This window comes from Catharus ustulatus, chromosome 6, assembly GCF_009819885.2.
Source record: "Catharus ustulatus isolate bCatUst1 chromosome 6, bCatUst1.pri.v2, whole genome shotgun sequence".
NCBI lineage: Eukaryota > Metazoa > Chordata > Aves > Passeriformes > Turdidae > Catharus > Catharus ustulatus.
In genome coordinates, this window is record NC_046226.1 from 39413407 (window position 1) to 39426609 (window position 13203).

The window sequence follows — 13203 nt, forward strand, 5'->3', positions numbered from 1 at the left end:
AAGTCGCACGTCCTGGTGTAGGCAACTGTCTTGGGTTACAATACAGAGTGTGATAAAATGTATCTATTCTATCACCATCTGTTGAGGGTGGGGGCAGTGATCCTTATCTCAATGGCAGATATTCTGCTAATGGGTCATCCATTGAAACCAGGCAGGGCATTGTTCTTTATCTTTTCACAACCCATCCTTCCTCCAGCGAGTCATTTTCTGCTAATGGCCATTGAGTCCCACTGTGTGACTGATAAAATTACTGCCTCCCATTGGAAGTTGCTCCAGCCAGGGGGAAGAGCCCAACATTTCTTACCAAGACAAAAACACAGGTTTTGGGACACTAAGGGACCCCCTTTCTCCACTGCACTCCAGAGGAAAACCGGATTTCTCCACATCACCACTGGAGCTCCAGAAGGAAACTGCACCTTCTACAGCAGCACTGCTCCAACTGAATCACATCTGTCACTGCAGGAGGATGCAGCCACCATTTAATGGGACTGCTACCAACACCCTGCCTGACAGAGTGTCAGGTTGTACTCTGACTTTGTCAGAGTTTGGAGTTTGTTTCTTTGTAGTACTGTATTTCTATTTTAATTTCCCTAGTAAAAAACTGTTATTCCTAATTCCCATATTTTTTACTGAAAGCCCCTCGATTTCAAAATTATAATACTTTGGAGAGAGGAGAAGTTCCTGCCTTTCTCAGTAGACACCTGTCCTTCAAACTAAAACAGCAACTTTTCATTCTTTGTCCATATATAAGCCGCACCTGATTATAAGTCGCACTTTGGGTTTGGACCAAAATTTTAGTCAAAATGGTGCAGCTTATAATCGTGAAATTACTGTACTTTTTCCTGAATATATACACTTCTTCAGAAATCAAAATAACACAAGGTTATTTCCATGTCAAGAGGAAATACATTAAAATACTAGTTCTAGTTTTCACAACACTATTCTTAAAGATTCAATGAATTTCACTATGACTACAGGAAAATATATTTGCATTTTATTTTCAAATATAAGGGAAAGAGCATGTGATTTCTTTCGTACATGCTTATCACCATCACCCTTTTATCACAGAGTCAAAAGACTATTTGTGTAAGCTTTCTTTCATATTTAAGACAGAATATTGCTCTAACTTTTCCAGGAGATTGTGATAAGGACACATTTGAAATTCCTCTATATCTGACACGCTATTGCTAAAAAAAACCCCACACGTTTTTGCTGCCCACATGACCTCTTCCTTGTCTTTAAAATAAAGTACTATTATGATACATACTCAGTCAATGATATATCTGTAAGTGCATATTCTTTTCTTAAAAAAATTAACTATTTGGAAAAAGAGGTAGAAGGTACTACTTCAAGATTACATCCCTCCCTTCGTTACACTAGCCCTGCCTCACCTCAGCCTTTCACCAGGGTCACTGGTATCAATTTCCACCTCCTCTCCCCAGAATAGAAAAGAAATAAATAATAAACTACTAAACTTCCTCAGAAAAAAATTTTTAAAATTACATTCTTTAAGTTTTTGTATTGTAAAGAGTGTATTCAACCTAGACAAAAGCTGAGTAGTACGAAGTAATTGTGGGTAAAATTCTACAAATAAAAATGCCAAGAGAAGACACTATTATAGAACAAAAAGTGAAGGAAAAAGTGCTAAGACTGTGACTTTCTTCCAAAGATGTGAAACATAGGAAAAAAACAGTGCTCCAAAGCAATAGAATTAATGCACATTTGCAACCCAACCTTAGATTTAACCATAACAACTGTTCTGAAAAAAGTTACTCTTGACTTCTTTTTATTAAAGAGGAGGTCAGGAAAGAAAGAGGAAACCGTTTTTAAAACCAATGCATTCAGAGTTTTCAGACTGCAGCTCTCACATTTACATCTGAGGAGCAAGACTATTAAACTGAATTCCCCTTATTGCCCACAGATTAGAAAAGAAGTAAGCACAGTTTAGAATTCTGTGAAAGTAATACAAAGAGACGAGCAGAGGAAAATCGGGTAGTCTGAAGGATTCAAGTTTACTGCCCTTCAAATGCAAGTTACCTTCAAGTAAGTTTTTTCTCTTTCTGCAGTTTTCCTTTCAAGTGTTAATACACTCAGCATACATTGCTCCATCTCTCAGGTGTAACAAATCAAAGTCTTTATTTTCACCTCTGACATTTTCCAAAAACATATGAATATATGACATACCTTATGCTGTAACCATTCAACCCTGCATTAGCTAACAATTTTTTTTAGGTTTAAGCCTACACACTGTACAGTCTACTTGCTTTCTTTTCGTACTTTGCCAGATCTCCTCAATTTCACAAACTTCTGAACCGAACTGTCATTATTAATTCTCAGCAAGACACCTAAGCCACTATGAATCACTGCAGCGACTGGCAGCAAGTGTCGGCACTACTCTCACAATGCTTCAGAAATGGAGGGAAGTCTTAAAGCAACTAAAAGCTTTTAGCTAAACCTACCGCTGACTTGGTTCTTGCACAAGTCTTCATCCAACTTCATTAAATAAGGGAGTAAAGAAAAAGCATGCATTAGAGTGACATAACATTTCACAAGCCAGAAATATTTTATTGTTCTGACTCTCTAACACCAGCATCTCAGCTACATGTCTCCAAGCAGAGACACCACACAGGCTGGAACTTTAGTTTCTCAAACTTCATGAAAAGCTTATCGAACAGTGACCATTATGCATCCTATAACTGTCCACAGTGGAGCTGGGCCCTCAGAGTTTATTCAGGCATCAGAACTAATTGGCTTTAATCAAGAATACAGATAACACATTGCACCCCTTCTTAACACAAGCGCTGCACAATGCAAACCATTATATTTACTGCGCAAAACTGCATATTTTTCCACGTTGTGTGAAAATTAAATTGCTGATTCATATCCTACCCATAAAGCAATTGAAAATAATGATTTTTCCTGAAGAGAAGTGAAAGAGAAAACAGAAAAATGGGCTTTGTTGTAGTCTCTAAGGTGTCGCTCAACAGCATTGCTAAGCCACAGATTTCTATATAATGGTTTCCTGCAAATAAAAGAGTGAGCACTTCTCTGCACAGGGAAGTCGTGGTTCTTTTCCCAGAACTTACATTTACCATGATCACTGCATTTTAGCAGTCACACTACTTTAACAACATTATCATCTGGAAGACTGGCAGCTCTGCAGTCCAGTCATAGAGATAACAAAATATTTAAACTTCAACAATCATAGAGAAGTTCACTGTTGTTTTGATAATCAAACACACAAAAATACAAAGAAGCAAACTACTGTGACTTCATATGGACTGTGTGGTAGAAGTAAAATCAAACTTATTTTTCAATATCTTTTAGAAACTTCATCCCATGAACAGGTGTGCTTTAGCACCTTGAGTTCAACAGAAAAGATTAGCTCCATTTTTAGTGATGGGTAATTTCAAAAACATGTTAGTATAGTTCATTCAGCAGCATAACTTTAGAGAGTTATAAATACAAGTTTAAAAGGTATGGCAGGATGTATTTGCTTTCTCACATTCTACTCAGTGTCTCACTGCATATCCACGCTCATCACGTGAACTGGTAGTCAATACAGTTTGCTTCATGGCATCATGACAAGCTCATTTTGAAATTATCATATCCAGAGCTTACCAGAGAATCCTGAAACAGCTTGCTGTGAGACATAGCCACATGCAGAGGCTCATGCTGGTTTTAGAGAATAAATCATCTTCAAGAGAGGCATGCTATCACATCAGCAAAATCTCAGTTTTTGTTGAACTACTATTCTCATTAAAAAATCATTCTCTTTATTATCCTTATATGTTTTGTCCTAGATTCACTTTTCCCCTATTAAATCATACTATAATTTTTTCAGTAAACAAAATTTCTAGATAAATGTTAATCCCTGTCTGGTCATTTTCTTAGGGATAGTACTACTCAGAACACATGAGCTAGTAACACACGAATGGAGGTACCTAGTTGTGACACTCATGCATTTTACCAATGCTGTAAAATCTTTCCCTCTTCAAAGGTCTGATACATTGACCTAACTTGGTTCCATTATTGACATATTAAGCAATACAATCAGGAGACTACTTAAGTTGGTTAACTAGGGATGGGATAGTGTGGTGTTATGATGGGTTTGTGCATGTTGCTCTTTTATGTTTTTAAAAACAAAAGTGAGAACAAGTTTTGTAGATATCTCAACATTACACATTTATCTTCATATTATTCACAAGGCCCATGTTCAAGTTCAACAATCTTTCCCTCAAGCATTCAGTTGCAATTATTGCTCATACTTTAGCGCTGTCAAACAGAATTCCTACCAAATGGTAACCATAAGATAATCGTGCTGTAATTTATCACAGTAAAATTTTCAACTAATTTTCAAATTGTCGATCAAGTACTCATAACTGACATACATTTAGGTGGTCTTGACATTAAGAAAAATTCCAGCATATTTACCATATACACAGTGTGGACCTACTAAGTCAAAATCTAAAGACTTGCCTAAACTAGAATGGTTGAGTTTAGAAGACGTTTCAAGATAATACAAAAGTGACAAAATTAATCCATTTTCCCCATCTCCCTTAATATAAAATCTTTGTTTCAACACAAGAAAAATTGCTATAGCTTCCACTGATTAAACTAGTTTCTTGTTTGATAGACTCACAGTAACTCATTCTATCCTTTGTTAAGAAATCCAATAAAAATCAAAAATGTCTGGTTGCCCACGCTTATTTCTGCACGTAAAGATTTAGCAGCTCTCTTGGAAGCTAGGAAAAGAGACACCTTTAGAACATAGTTTTAAAAATACACCTCTGTTTCCCTACCTGTTTCTCACTCAGAGCTGTGATTTTGGCTTGAAGTTCATGAAGTTGTTTCTTCAAATCAGCGTTCTGATTAGAAAGAAAAAATATCTGTGAGAAAGATATTCCATTTGTTAACAGAGAGTAGTAGCAGGAAGGTGGGTTTTTTGTTTTGTTCTTGCATAGTTACTACAAATACAGCACCTCTGGATGTACAGCCAATGAAATTCAAATGGCTCAACAAAGCCTTATTTAAGTTGCTGAGTGCAACAATAATCAGAGAGTCTTTCTAGCACTCACAGAGATAGCCCAGTTTAGAAAGAAGATTTCTTTAAAACATCCATTAGCGCTTATCACATTATAAAGCACATTTGTACACGTCATGAAGTTTACAAATTAAACAATAAATGTTTGTTAATATGTAATACAACAGTATCATACTGTATATAACAGTACTCTATGTTTTGTTATCGAAAACATTCTCACTTATGCTACTTATGCAAAGACATTTACATTTTACTGTGCAGAGTATCAAGCATATCTATTAAAACTTAATTGACACATATATAAGTTGAAGGCTAACATACTTTAAGTCCTTATTTCCATGTATGCTTATGCCTTAGACTGTGCTAAAGAGCATTACATTTGCCTTGACACATCATTCATATCAGCATTTTGCTTACAGTAGCACTTTTCTAAGTTTCAGATTTTAAAGCCATAAGCAACACTAGAAAGATGCAGACAGAAAACAATTTTTACCAGGACTTTTTCTTTTCTACTGAAATAAAAGAAAACTAAAGAAACATCTGTCCTTAGTTTAAAACCTGTGAAGCTCTGCAGAAATGTGACAGGAAATCAGGTTTTCCTTAATTTTTCTCTTTTCTAACTTTTTTGTTCTTATTTATGTTGTGAAGTTTTTAGATTATTAAGGTTTAGTCTGCTAAGCAGAAATATTAAAACATAAGACTAATATCATCACAGAAACTTCATGCATATTCCCTATTTTTATAATCCTCCAATTTTGAAATGCATTTTCATCTCAGCTTGCACATAGTCTCTGATTCCAGCAAAACCAGATATTGACCAGTCATCTTCCCTTCTGCTAGATTCCACTTAACGATTTGGGATAAAAATGCATTAAGAGCATTGGAAGCAGGCACCAGATTTACTTTTTCTGACTCTAGGAACTTTGCATGGCTGCTTGCAGCATGACCTCACTTTCAGCAAATATGAACTGAAAGCCAACTGCTCTGCAGACTAATTGTTAGCAGACCTGTCCAGCGAAAAAGAGCAGCAGATCTTGCCCAAATCCCATCAGAATAAGAACGTTCAAAAAAACAGATTTCCCAATACACCCTGCTTAACCCTCCCTGTCAGAGGTTTAACTGCCCGAGTGTTATTAAAAGCTGTCATATTCACTGAGCTCAGAAAAAAATGTACATTCATAAAATTACAAGGCATTTATTATTGTATGGGGATGGAAGCTCTTCACAGCAAGCCTCAAGTGAGTAGCCTTTATCCCTCTACTCAACATTTCAGACTGGTTTGAGAGCTCCACAGAACACCACATCCAGCATCCAGGAGTGTTCAACTGCTATACAAGAAAACCCAGGGACCTTATGCAGTCATTGGGAAAGGGATGACTTCTGCTGTATATGCAGGGAGTCCAGTTATCCAACTTCAGTAGCTCTAAAACTTCCCAAGGCCAAGTGTCCATTCTATGGACACTACAGGGCTGGCAAGACACCCAAGACAGGGAATCTGAACACAACCTTAAGCTATACTGTTTGGACAGAACTTCTTGGATAGAATATCCTGTCTCTTCTTGTACTGCCAACTGTCTGATACTCCAAAAAGAAAAAATTTATTGTGAATAACAGCAGTTTTTATAGAGAGCAGCTTCCAATAGAATCAGAAACTTATGCTTGATTTAAACTATTAGGAATATGTATGAGGCAAAAAACTCCATACTAACAAGAATTTTGGTTTTATTTTAAACGATCCAACAAATACTGTGTTAGCAAGGAAGAAGGTGATCCAGAAATATCTAAAATACTCAAGCTTCATGCACTGGTTATTTCCTGCATTTTAAGGGAAATTATTCAATATAAAAATAAATAGTTACCTGTGGATCTTGCTTCATTTGGGCAACCAATTTCTAGGAAAAAAAAAAGATGCAACAATACAATGAAGATTTTCATTACGAATCTTGTTGAACAGCTAAAAATTTAGTAGTTTTGAACAACCTTTTAAAAGCAAAATATTTAGCTTACAGCATTTCAATAGCAAAGTCTGAAGTCCAGTATTGTAACATTTCTAAACCCATTCTATTAATACAGTAAAAGTACTGTATTAAGCCATCACTTCTGCCCTCCTAAACAGCTCTTGAACAAGTGATGCTTTTTAAAGACAATTTAAGCCAGTTGGGTAAGATAATCTAATAGCTGTGTCTCCTCTAGAACTGCTGCCCTCTTTGCTTGCAGTCCCAAGAAACACAAACCACAGATAACTGCTGCAGGCACAAAAGCTGTTTGTATATTCAAGGGCAGAATGTTTCAAGTACTAAAGCCCTGCCTGTGTGTTGGCTTGGCTGGTACCAGATGGAAGACCGATGTTCAGAAGTATCTTTGCCACTTTTCTCCCTCACAAAGAGATTGAGATCGTTGTAGAAGAGATGCCCTCCACATCCAAAGGAAAACAGACACGTTGTTACCATTCACTATTCTTCCTCCCTCACTTCCTTCAGGCAGCTGCAGGAGAATGCCTTTGCTACGCAAGTAAAAAGTTAGCAAAGGAAACCAGAGCCCAGAAGAAGACACAAAGTAAACCAAAAGCTCCTAATATCTTTTTAGGTAAATTTGTAGAAATTTACATCGCTAATGTTTTCAAAGATTATGTCCTGGGTTTAGTAGCTACTAACACACATTTCTTTCATTGATCTGCTTGAATTACTTTTTAAACCAGGAAAATATTCTAGATTCTATGGCCGTAAGTTCCCAAGTTAAATTACAGGACTCTTACGTAAAAGGATGACCTCCTTTTTCTTTTGAATCTGTTTCCTTACAATGTAAGCATGAGGGACTAATACAATTATGGAAAACCAGAGCTGACTTGAGTCAATAGGAGTTGCAACCTGGACTTGATGATCCTTACAGATCTCTTTCAACTCAAGACATTGTACGATTCTGTGGCTGCTTGTCTATTTAGATCTTTCTTGCATTTTTTTCATACCACATATTCCCTCATCAGTCCTCACTTCTTCAGATTGAAAGACTCCTCCTGCACAAATCATTCCATTGCATTGTTCACTCTTGGCACTCTTCCATAATTCTCTAGTTTGTCTCTATCATCTGGAGACAAAGTTTAAAACTACGTGCAACACTCGAGTACACTGTACTGCAAAACTCCTCCACTGTGCCAACAGCCAGTTCACAGTCTGCTATTGCAGATGTAAAACTGGGCCTGTTTTTCCAAAGTGCATCACTTGGCTTTTATCTACACTGAATATTATTGTTTCGTCATGCTGCCATTCAGCATCACAGGAACACGCTTAGCTTATTTTTCCTCAGTGCTTCCTGCCACATTGGAGCTTGACAAGCAACAAATCTGTTAGTTTTTATATAAAGTACTCTTGCAGACACAGTCATTAGACAATACAGTCAATCCCGTAAACTCTTCACAAAATATTGCTAGATTTTTGGATCACACAGTACTGCATCATGCAATCATAAGGAAAAAAAATTCTTAAACATAAGCTAAATTTAAGGTATTTTAAAAGCCACTGATCTTTGTGCCATGAAATAAGACAAGGACACTTTAGGTTCTTTCCACACATCAGCTTGAGGTATCATCCATGAAACTCAATCCTTCTGTATGAATAGCTAAATATAAGTCCTCTAACACCTCTTGTGATCAAAACTATGAAGATAGATTGCTTCAAATTTATCTTAATTAAGTCAACACAGTAGAAGAATGAACTACTTAGACTTGATGCATCGCTTTTCAGGACAAGCAATATAGCTTTCACATGGAAGACATTTGAATATTCAAGTTGTACACTCATACAGAAGTGATCTGATCAGGCGTCATTCATGGTGGACTCTCTGATCATAGAAAGTAGACCAAAAAAGTAGTTTTTTTGGAACAACTGAACACATTTTTTGGGTTCTTAGTGGTAGTTTTAGATACACTTTGCCAAAGCAGCATTATGAAAGCTTCTGGAAGATCTTGAGTGAAGTTCTAGAAGTGAAACAGAAGAGTCAAAACCCAAGGAGCTATTCTACAAACAAAACCACACCATACTAAGCATCACTTGTATAGCCATGTAAGCAGTCACAGGCAACATGCTGCATCAGGAAGCCGGGAAGATTTGGCTACAGAGCTGAGCTGAATTCCTTATGCTCATCACAGACACCCATCCACCACTTCTAACAGGACAACAAACCATTGACTGAGTGTTGGCAAGCTTTGCTAGAGAGTCCTCAGAAAACGAAATACTAGAGAAGTAAAAGATGACAAGAGACAAATTTTCATAAATCCTGAGTGAAAAGAAGGAACATATTAAATCTCTTCAGGTTACAAAATTCAGAGCTACACAAGAAAGTTCAAGTATTTCATTTGAAGTTTTTTTTTTTAGTGCCAAAACCAGTTTAATTTCTATTAGTGTGGATGCTGACAAGCAATAACCACACAAGCACAGTTCACAAAACCTTTACTGAAACACCCAATATTTTGTTGCGCTAAGCTACACTGTAAACATACAGACTTTTTCTTAGCCTTAATTGTAGAAATATGCAGCATCTTGAATTAAAAAAGACAATCTTCTGATATAATGGTTCTTCTAGTTTCGCCAACTAAAAACAAATCTAATTAAAGTTGATTTTTGTGCAGAGTTCACTTTTAATAACTGAGCAAAGCAAAGAAAGTAAAAAGCCCTACCAACTTTAAGCTGTTAAAGAAAGGTTTTTTGGACGTCTTAAAATTTTTGGTTCACTTGGGCATAAATGGGAATGAAGATGCACACAAGGGGTAAACACTGTCATACAAACACGAGTACGATTAACATTTTGATTGCTTTACAGTAGTTAATACTTGAAAAATTATTTACTCGTCTTAAATATTTCTATGTCTGCAGCAAAATGCTATGGGTAATTTCTGAACTTCCTTACCTCCAGAACAAAAACTTCATTGAAGTTTTGAATACAAAGGCCTTGGAGTTACTGAGGACAGCAAAATACTCATCTGTAGTTCTGAAAATCCATCCTCAGCTTTTTCAGGTTTTCCTCCCTGGCTGTAAGTTGGATTTTGTTAAAGCAGACATAGCATGATTTTACTAATGCACCCGTTCGAGTTCTTGCAATATGTGCATCACTGCAGCAAGTACTGAACAAGTCATCCAGATCACGTTTTAGACAAGCCACCAAGTGATTTTGAAACATTTTCCAAATTTCCTATGATGGACTACACTGATCAGTTACTTATCATACATTCCTTTCATCCACTGTGTAACAGTTGTGAGTTTCAGATTTCTGAAGAGCATCAGAAATACTTGGAGAACTGTGTTTAGAAAAGGTCTCATTGTAAAATTTAACATTTCAAGTTGGCAGCAAGTCTGTGTCTATTGCTGTAATAATTTTCTTCCGAGAATTAATATGCATATGCCCTTCTATATTTACAAAATCAGGTTTTAATATCATTAGTTGTAATAATTCCTCACTGACATTGTAAAACAATGCCAATCTGCAACCCTACTGCCACATAGTATTGAACAGGTTACTAGTAAAAAGACCCAGCAGGTAAAAATTTACAAAGCCCAAGCACTAAACACTTTGGTTATCAAAAATATCATTTAGAAGCTACTAAAGTAGAAGACATTCCAGAAGAGAAACACCAGATTAAACTATGCAGCACCATATACATTTCAGTTCAGAGTTCCTCCACCATATTCCTCCATTACCAACTGAATACTAAAGTTAGCTTCAGAACATCAGAAAAACCTTCCAGACAGAAGCTGAACATGGTTTTCAGAATGTTTTTATTACTGCTACAAAATACTAAAAAAAAAGCCCCCACCCACAGCTTGATATGTAGATTTTTCACGTTTGCTAAAAAACAACAGGTGGTCAGGTCAAAATGACGAGTATAAAATTCTGAAGTAGTTTCAAGCTTATAAAACAATTATTACTATAGTTGTTATGCTATTGCTTAATGCTCCCATTAGTAGTAATGCTGTCAGCAGTACTAATGCTGCTATTGCTTTAAAGCAAGGAAGTACATAAATTACCTGGTGAACCTGAATTTCCACTTTCAGAGCCTCCTGTAGAGTCTGCAGCTCCATTCTCTACCTTCTCCACTTTCTCTAGAAGCGTCTTTGCTGATTCCAGTGCCTTTAGTTTCTGTTTTCCTCTTTAACACCAGTCCTATAGAAAAATAAAGGTTTTGTCTATGTTAGTGAAGAAGAGTCAATTTGAAAAAAGGAGATTATAACACAACAGGAATTCAACAGTGAACTACATTCAAATGCAGCTTTCTAGCCTAAATACAGTCAGTCTTTTGAACACAAGAAATCTGCAGGCTCTACAAAATGCCTGCCTTGGAGTCATTTAGCCACATTTGTTACTTCCCACATATCCCAAAGTTGACATACTTATCCCTTATCTTAGTTTGCAGGCAGCTATTTCCTACCAATATCCTATTGCAGCTGCATATTAAATTAGCAAATTTAACTACCAAGAATATTTTAAAAATCTGTGTAGATGAAAACTTATTCTGGAGAATAAAGTTCTACAACCACAATAAATAGTTAAATTGAATGTACTGCATTAACACACTTCCATGATACTGCGGAAGCATTCTTAGATGGGACAGCGTGCATGTTATTTAACAGAACATTAATATGTTAACTCACTACCTAAAGTTTGTGCCAAGTTAGTAATTTCAATTGAAATCTGTTCTGAAGGAACAGAAGAGTGATATTAAGCAGCACAACACATTTCAAAAAGATTAATTTTATAATCTTTCTCATCTTGGAAATCTACTTGTAGATCATGAGTATTAAGTTTAGCATCTTCACTTTTACTACAAACAAATTAACCCCCCAATCTCTGACACAGAAAAGCATTATCAAGCATACTTCTGAAAGACCTGAATTCTGGACAAGAGATTTTTTTTTCAGAAATACGTTAAAAGTATCAGCTTCTGAAACAGGATTCTCATATGCTGAAATCATAGTGGAACCTGTGTAATAACATCTATAAATACATAAACATGAAAGTCACTGAAAAACATTACAGCAATTTTTCCAGTCACTTCCATCCAGATACCACAATTAAGGAATTGCTGCAGTGTTAAAATAGTTCCTATTTTTTTTTTTTTGAAAATTGCTCACAATCATTGCACAGGTGTTGTTGCCAACTCATAGGCCTTCCTAATGAGACTACAATGTTTTCAAAAGGATCCTGACAGCTTTGATTAGACATGGAGGCCATAAAAAGAGAGTAATTCCCATAAGTTAAAGAATTTTATTTTAATGTGATCTCACTACAGTAAACTGAAATAGTGGACAAACTAGTGAACTCCTGAAAATAAAAATATTGAAGATGTGTGTTTTGTTTCGTTTATTTATCACTTATCTTTTCAAACAGAATTGTTACAAAAAAAGAAGACAAAGTGGGGGTTAAAAAGCATTATATTAAAACTTTGTCCATGTTGTCTGCTGTTAGCTTTAAGTTACTTATTTAAATAATAAAGGTCTGATCAAACTTTATAGCCAACACATGAAATGACCTTCTGCAAGGGCCTCTCCCACATGTGACACAGATGAGTGAAAACAGCTGCCTTTGCAGCACTAGTCTCTATAAAAGTGTAATCTGTATCAAGGGATACATGGAAATTACATATAGTTCCCTGTCCTATTACCACAAACAGTAATGAGAAAACAGAATCACAGATTATTACTTCCACTCACTGACAAGAACAATTATAGCATGCTTCAAGTTCCTACCACTGCAGTTTCAAAAGAAGTCATGCTTCAGAAAACCACATGGGAGATTGGTTAATGAAAACTGGAACCCACTGCAAAGGCTGACCCTTGGAAATTCAGTTTCAGGGTAAAGACACGCAGATACGATCAGTTTCTTTCTCAGTATGTCTTCAAAAAATCAGAAGGCACACATGAGGAATAGTTTGTATTGCTCTGCAGCTACATGTTAAGTTCAAAGTTGAGTGCAGAATAGCAAAACAGTTATCTCAAGTGAGAACATAAATAGAGAATATAAAAAATATCCATCACTTAAATATATGTAACTGTAAAGTCCAATACATGTTCACAGTGAATATGACATGGTATTTCTGTAAAAGAACATATAAAGATTGAGCAACTTCTATTAATGCACAACTTAATTTGACATAGAAATTGTAGTATTGA

At 36.0% G+C, this 13203-nt stretch overlaps 1 protein-coding gene across 13 annotated transcripts in view; it reads right to left on the minus strand.

Moving 5' to 3' along the window:
• Nucleotides 1-13203, minus strand: part of PHF21A (PHD finger protein 21A) — a 134732-nt gene that overhangs the window by 89021 nt on the left and 32508 nt on the right. For 8 of the 13 annotated variants that reach the window (XM_033061966.2, XM_033061969.2, XM_033061967.2 and 5 more), the window contains 3 exons: nucleotides 11062-11197; nucleotides 6904-6936; nucleotides 4803-4889 (listed from right to left, as the gene is read on the minus strand). In XM_033061966.2, coding sequence (XP_032917857.1) covers nucleotides 4803-4889; nucleotides 6904-6936; nucleotides 11062-11115 — 174 coding nt within the window. In that variant the 5' untranslated portion in view covers nucleotides 11116-11197. The remainder of the gene's footprint in view (nucleotides 1-4802; nucleotides 4890-6903; nucleotides 6937-11061; nucleotides 11198-13203) is intronic. The other 5 variants (XM_033061973.2, XM_033061976.2, XM_033061972.2 and 2 more) reach the window with 1 other exon arrangement.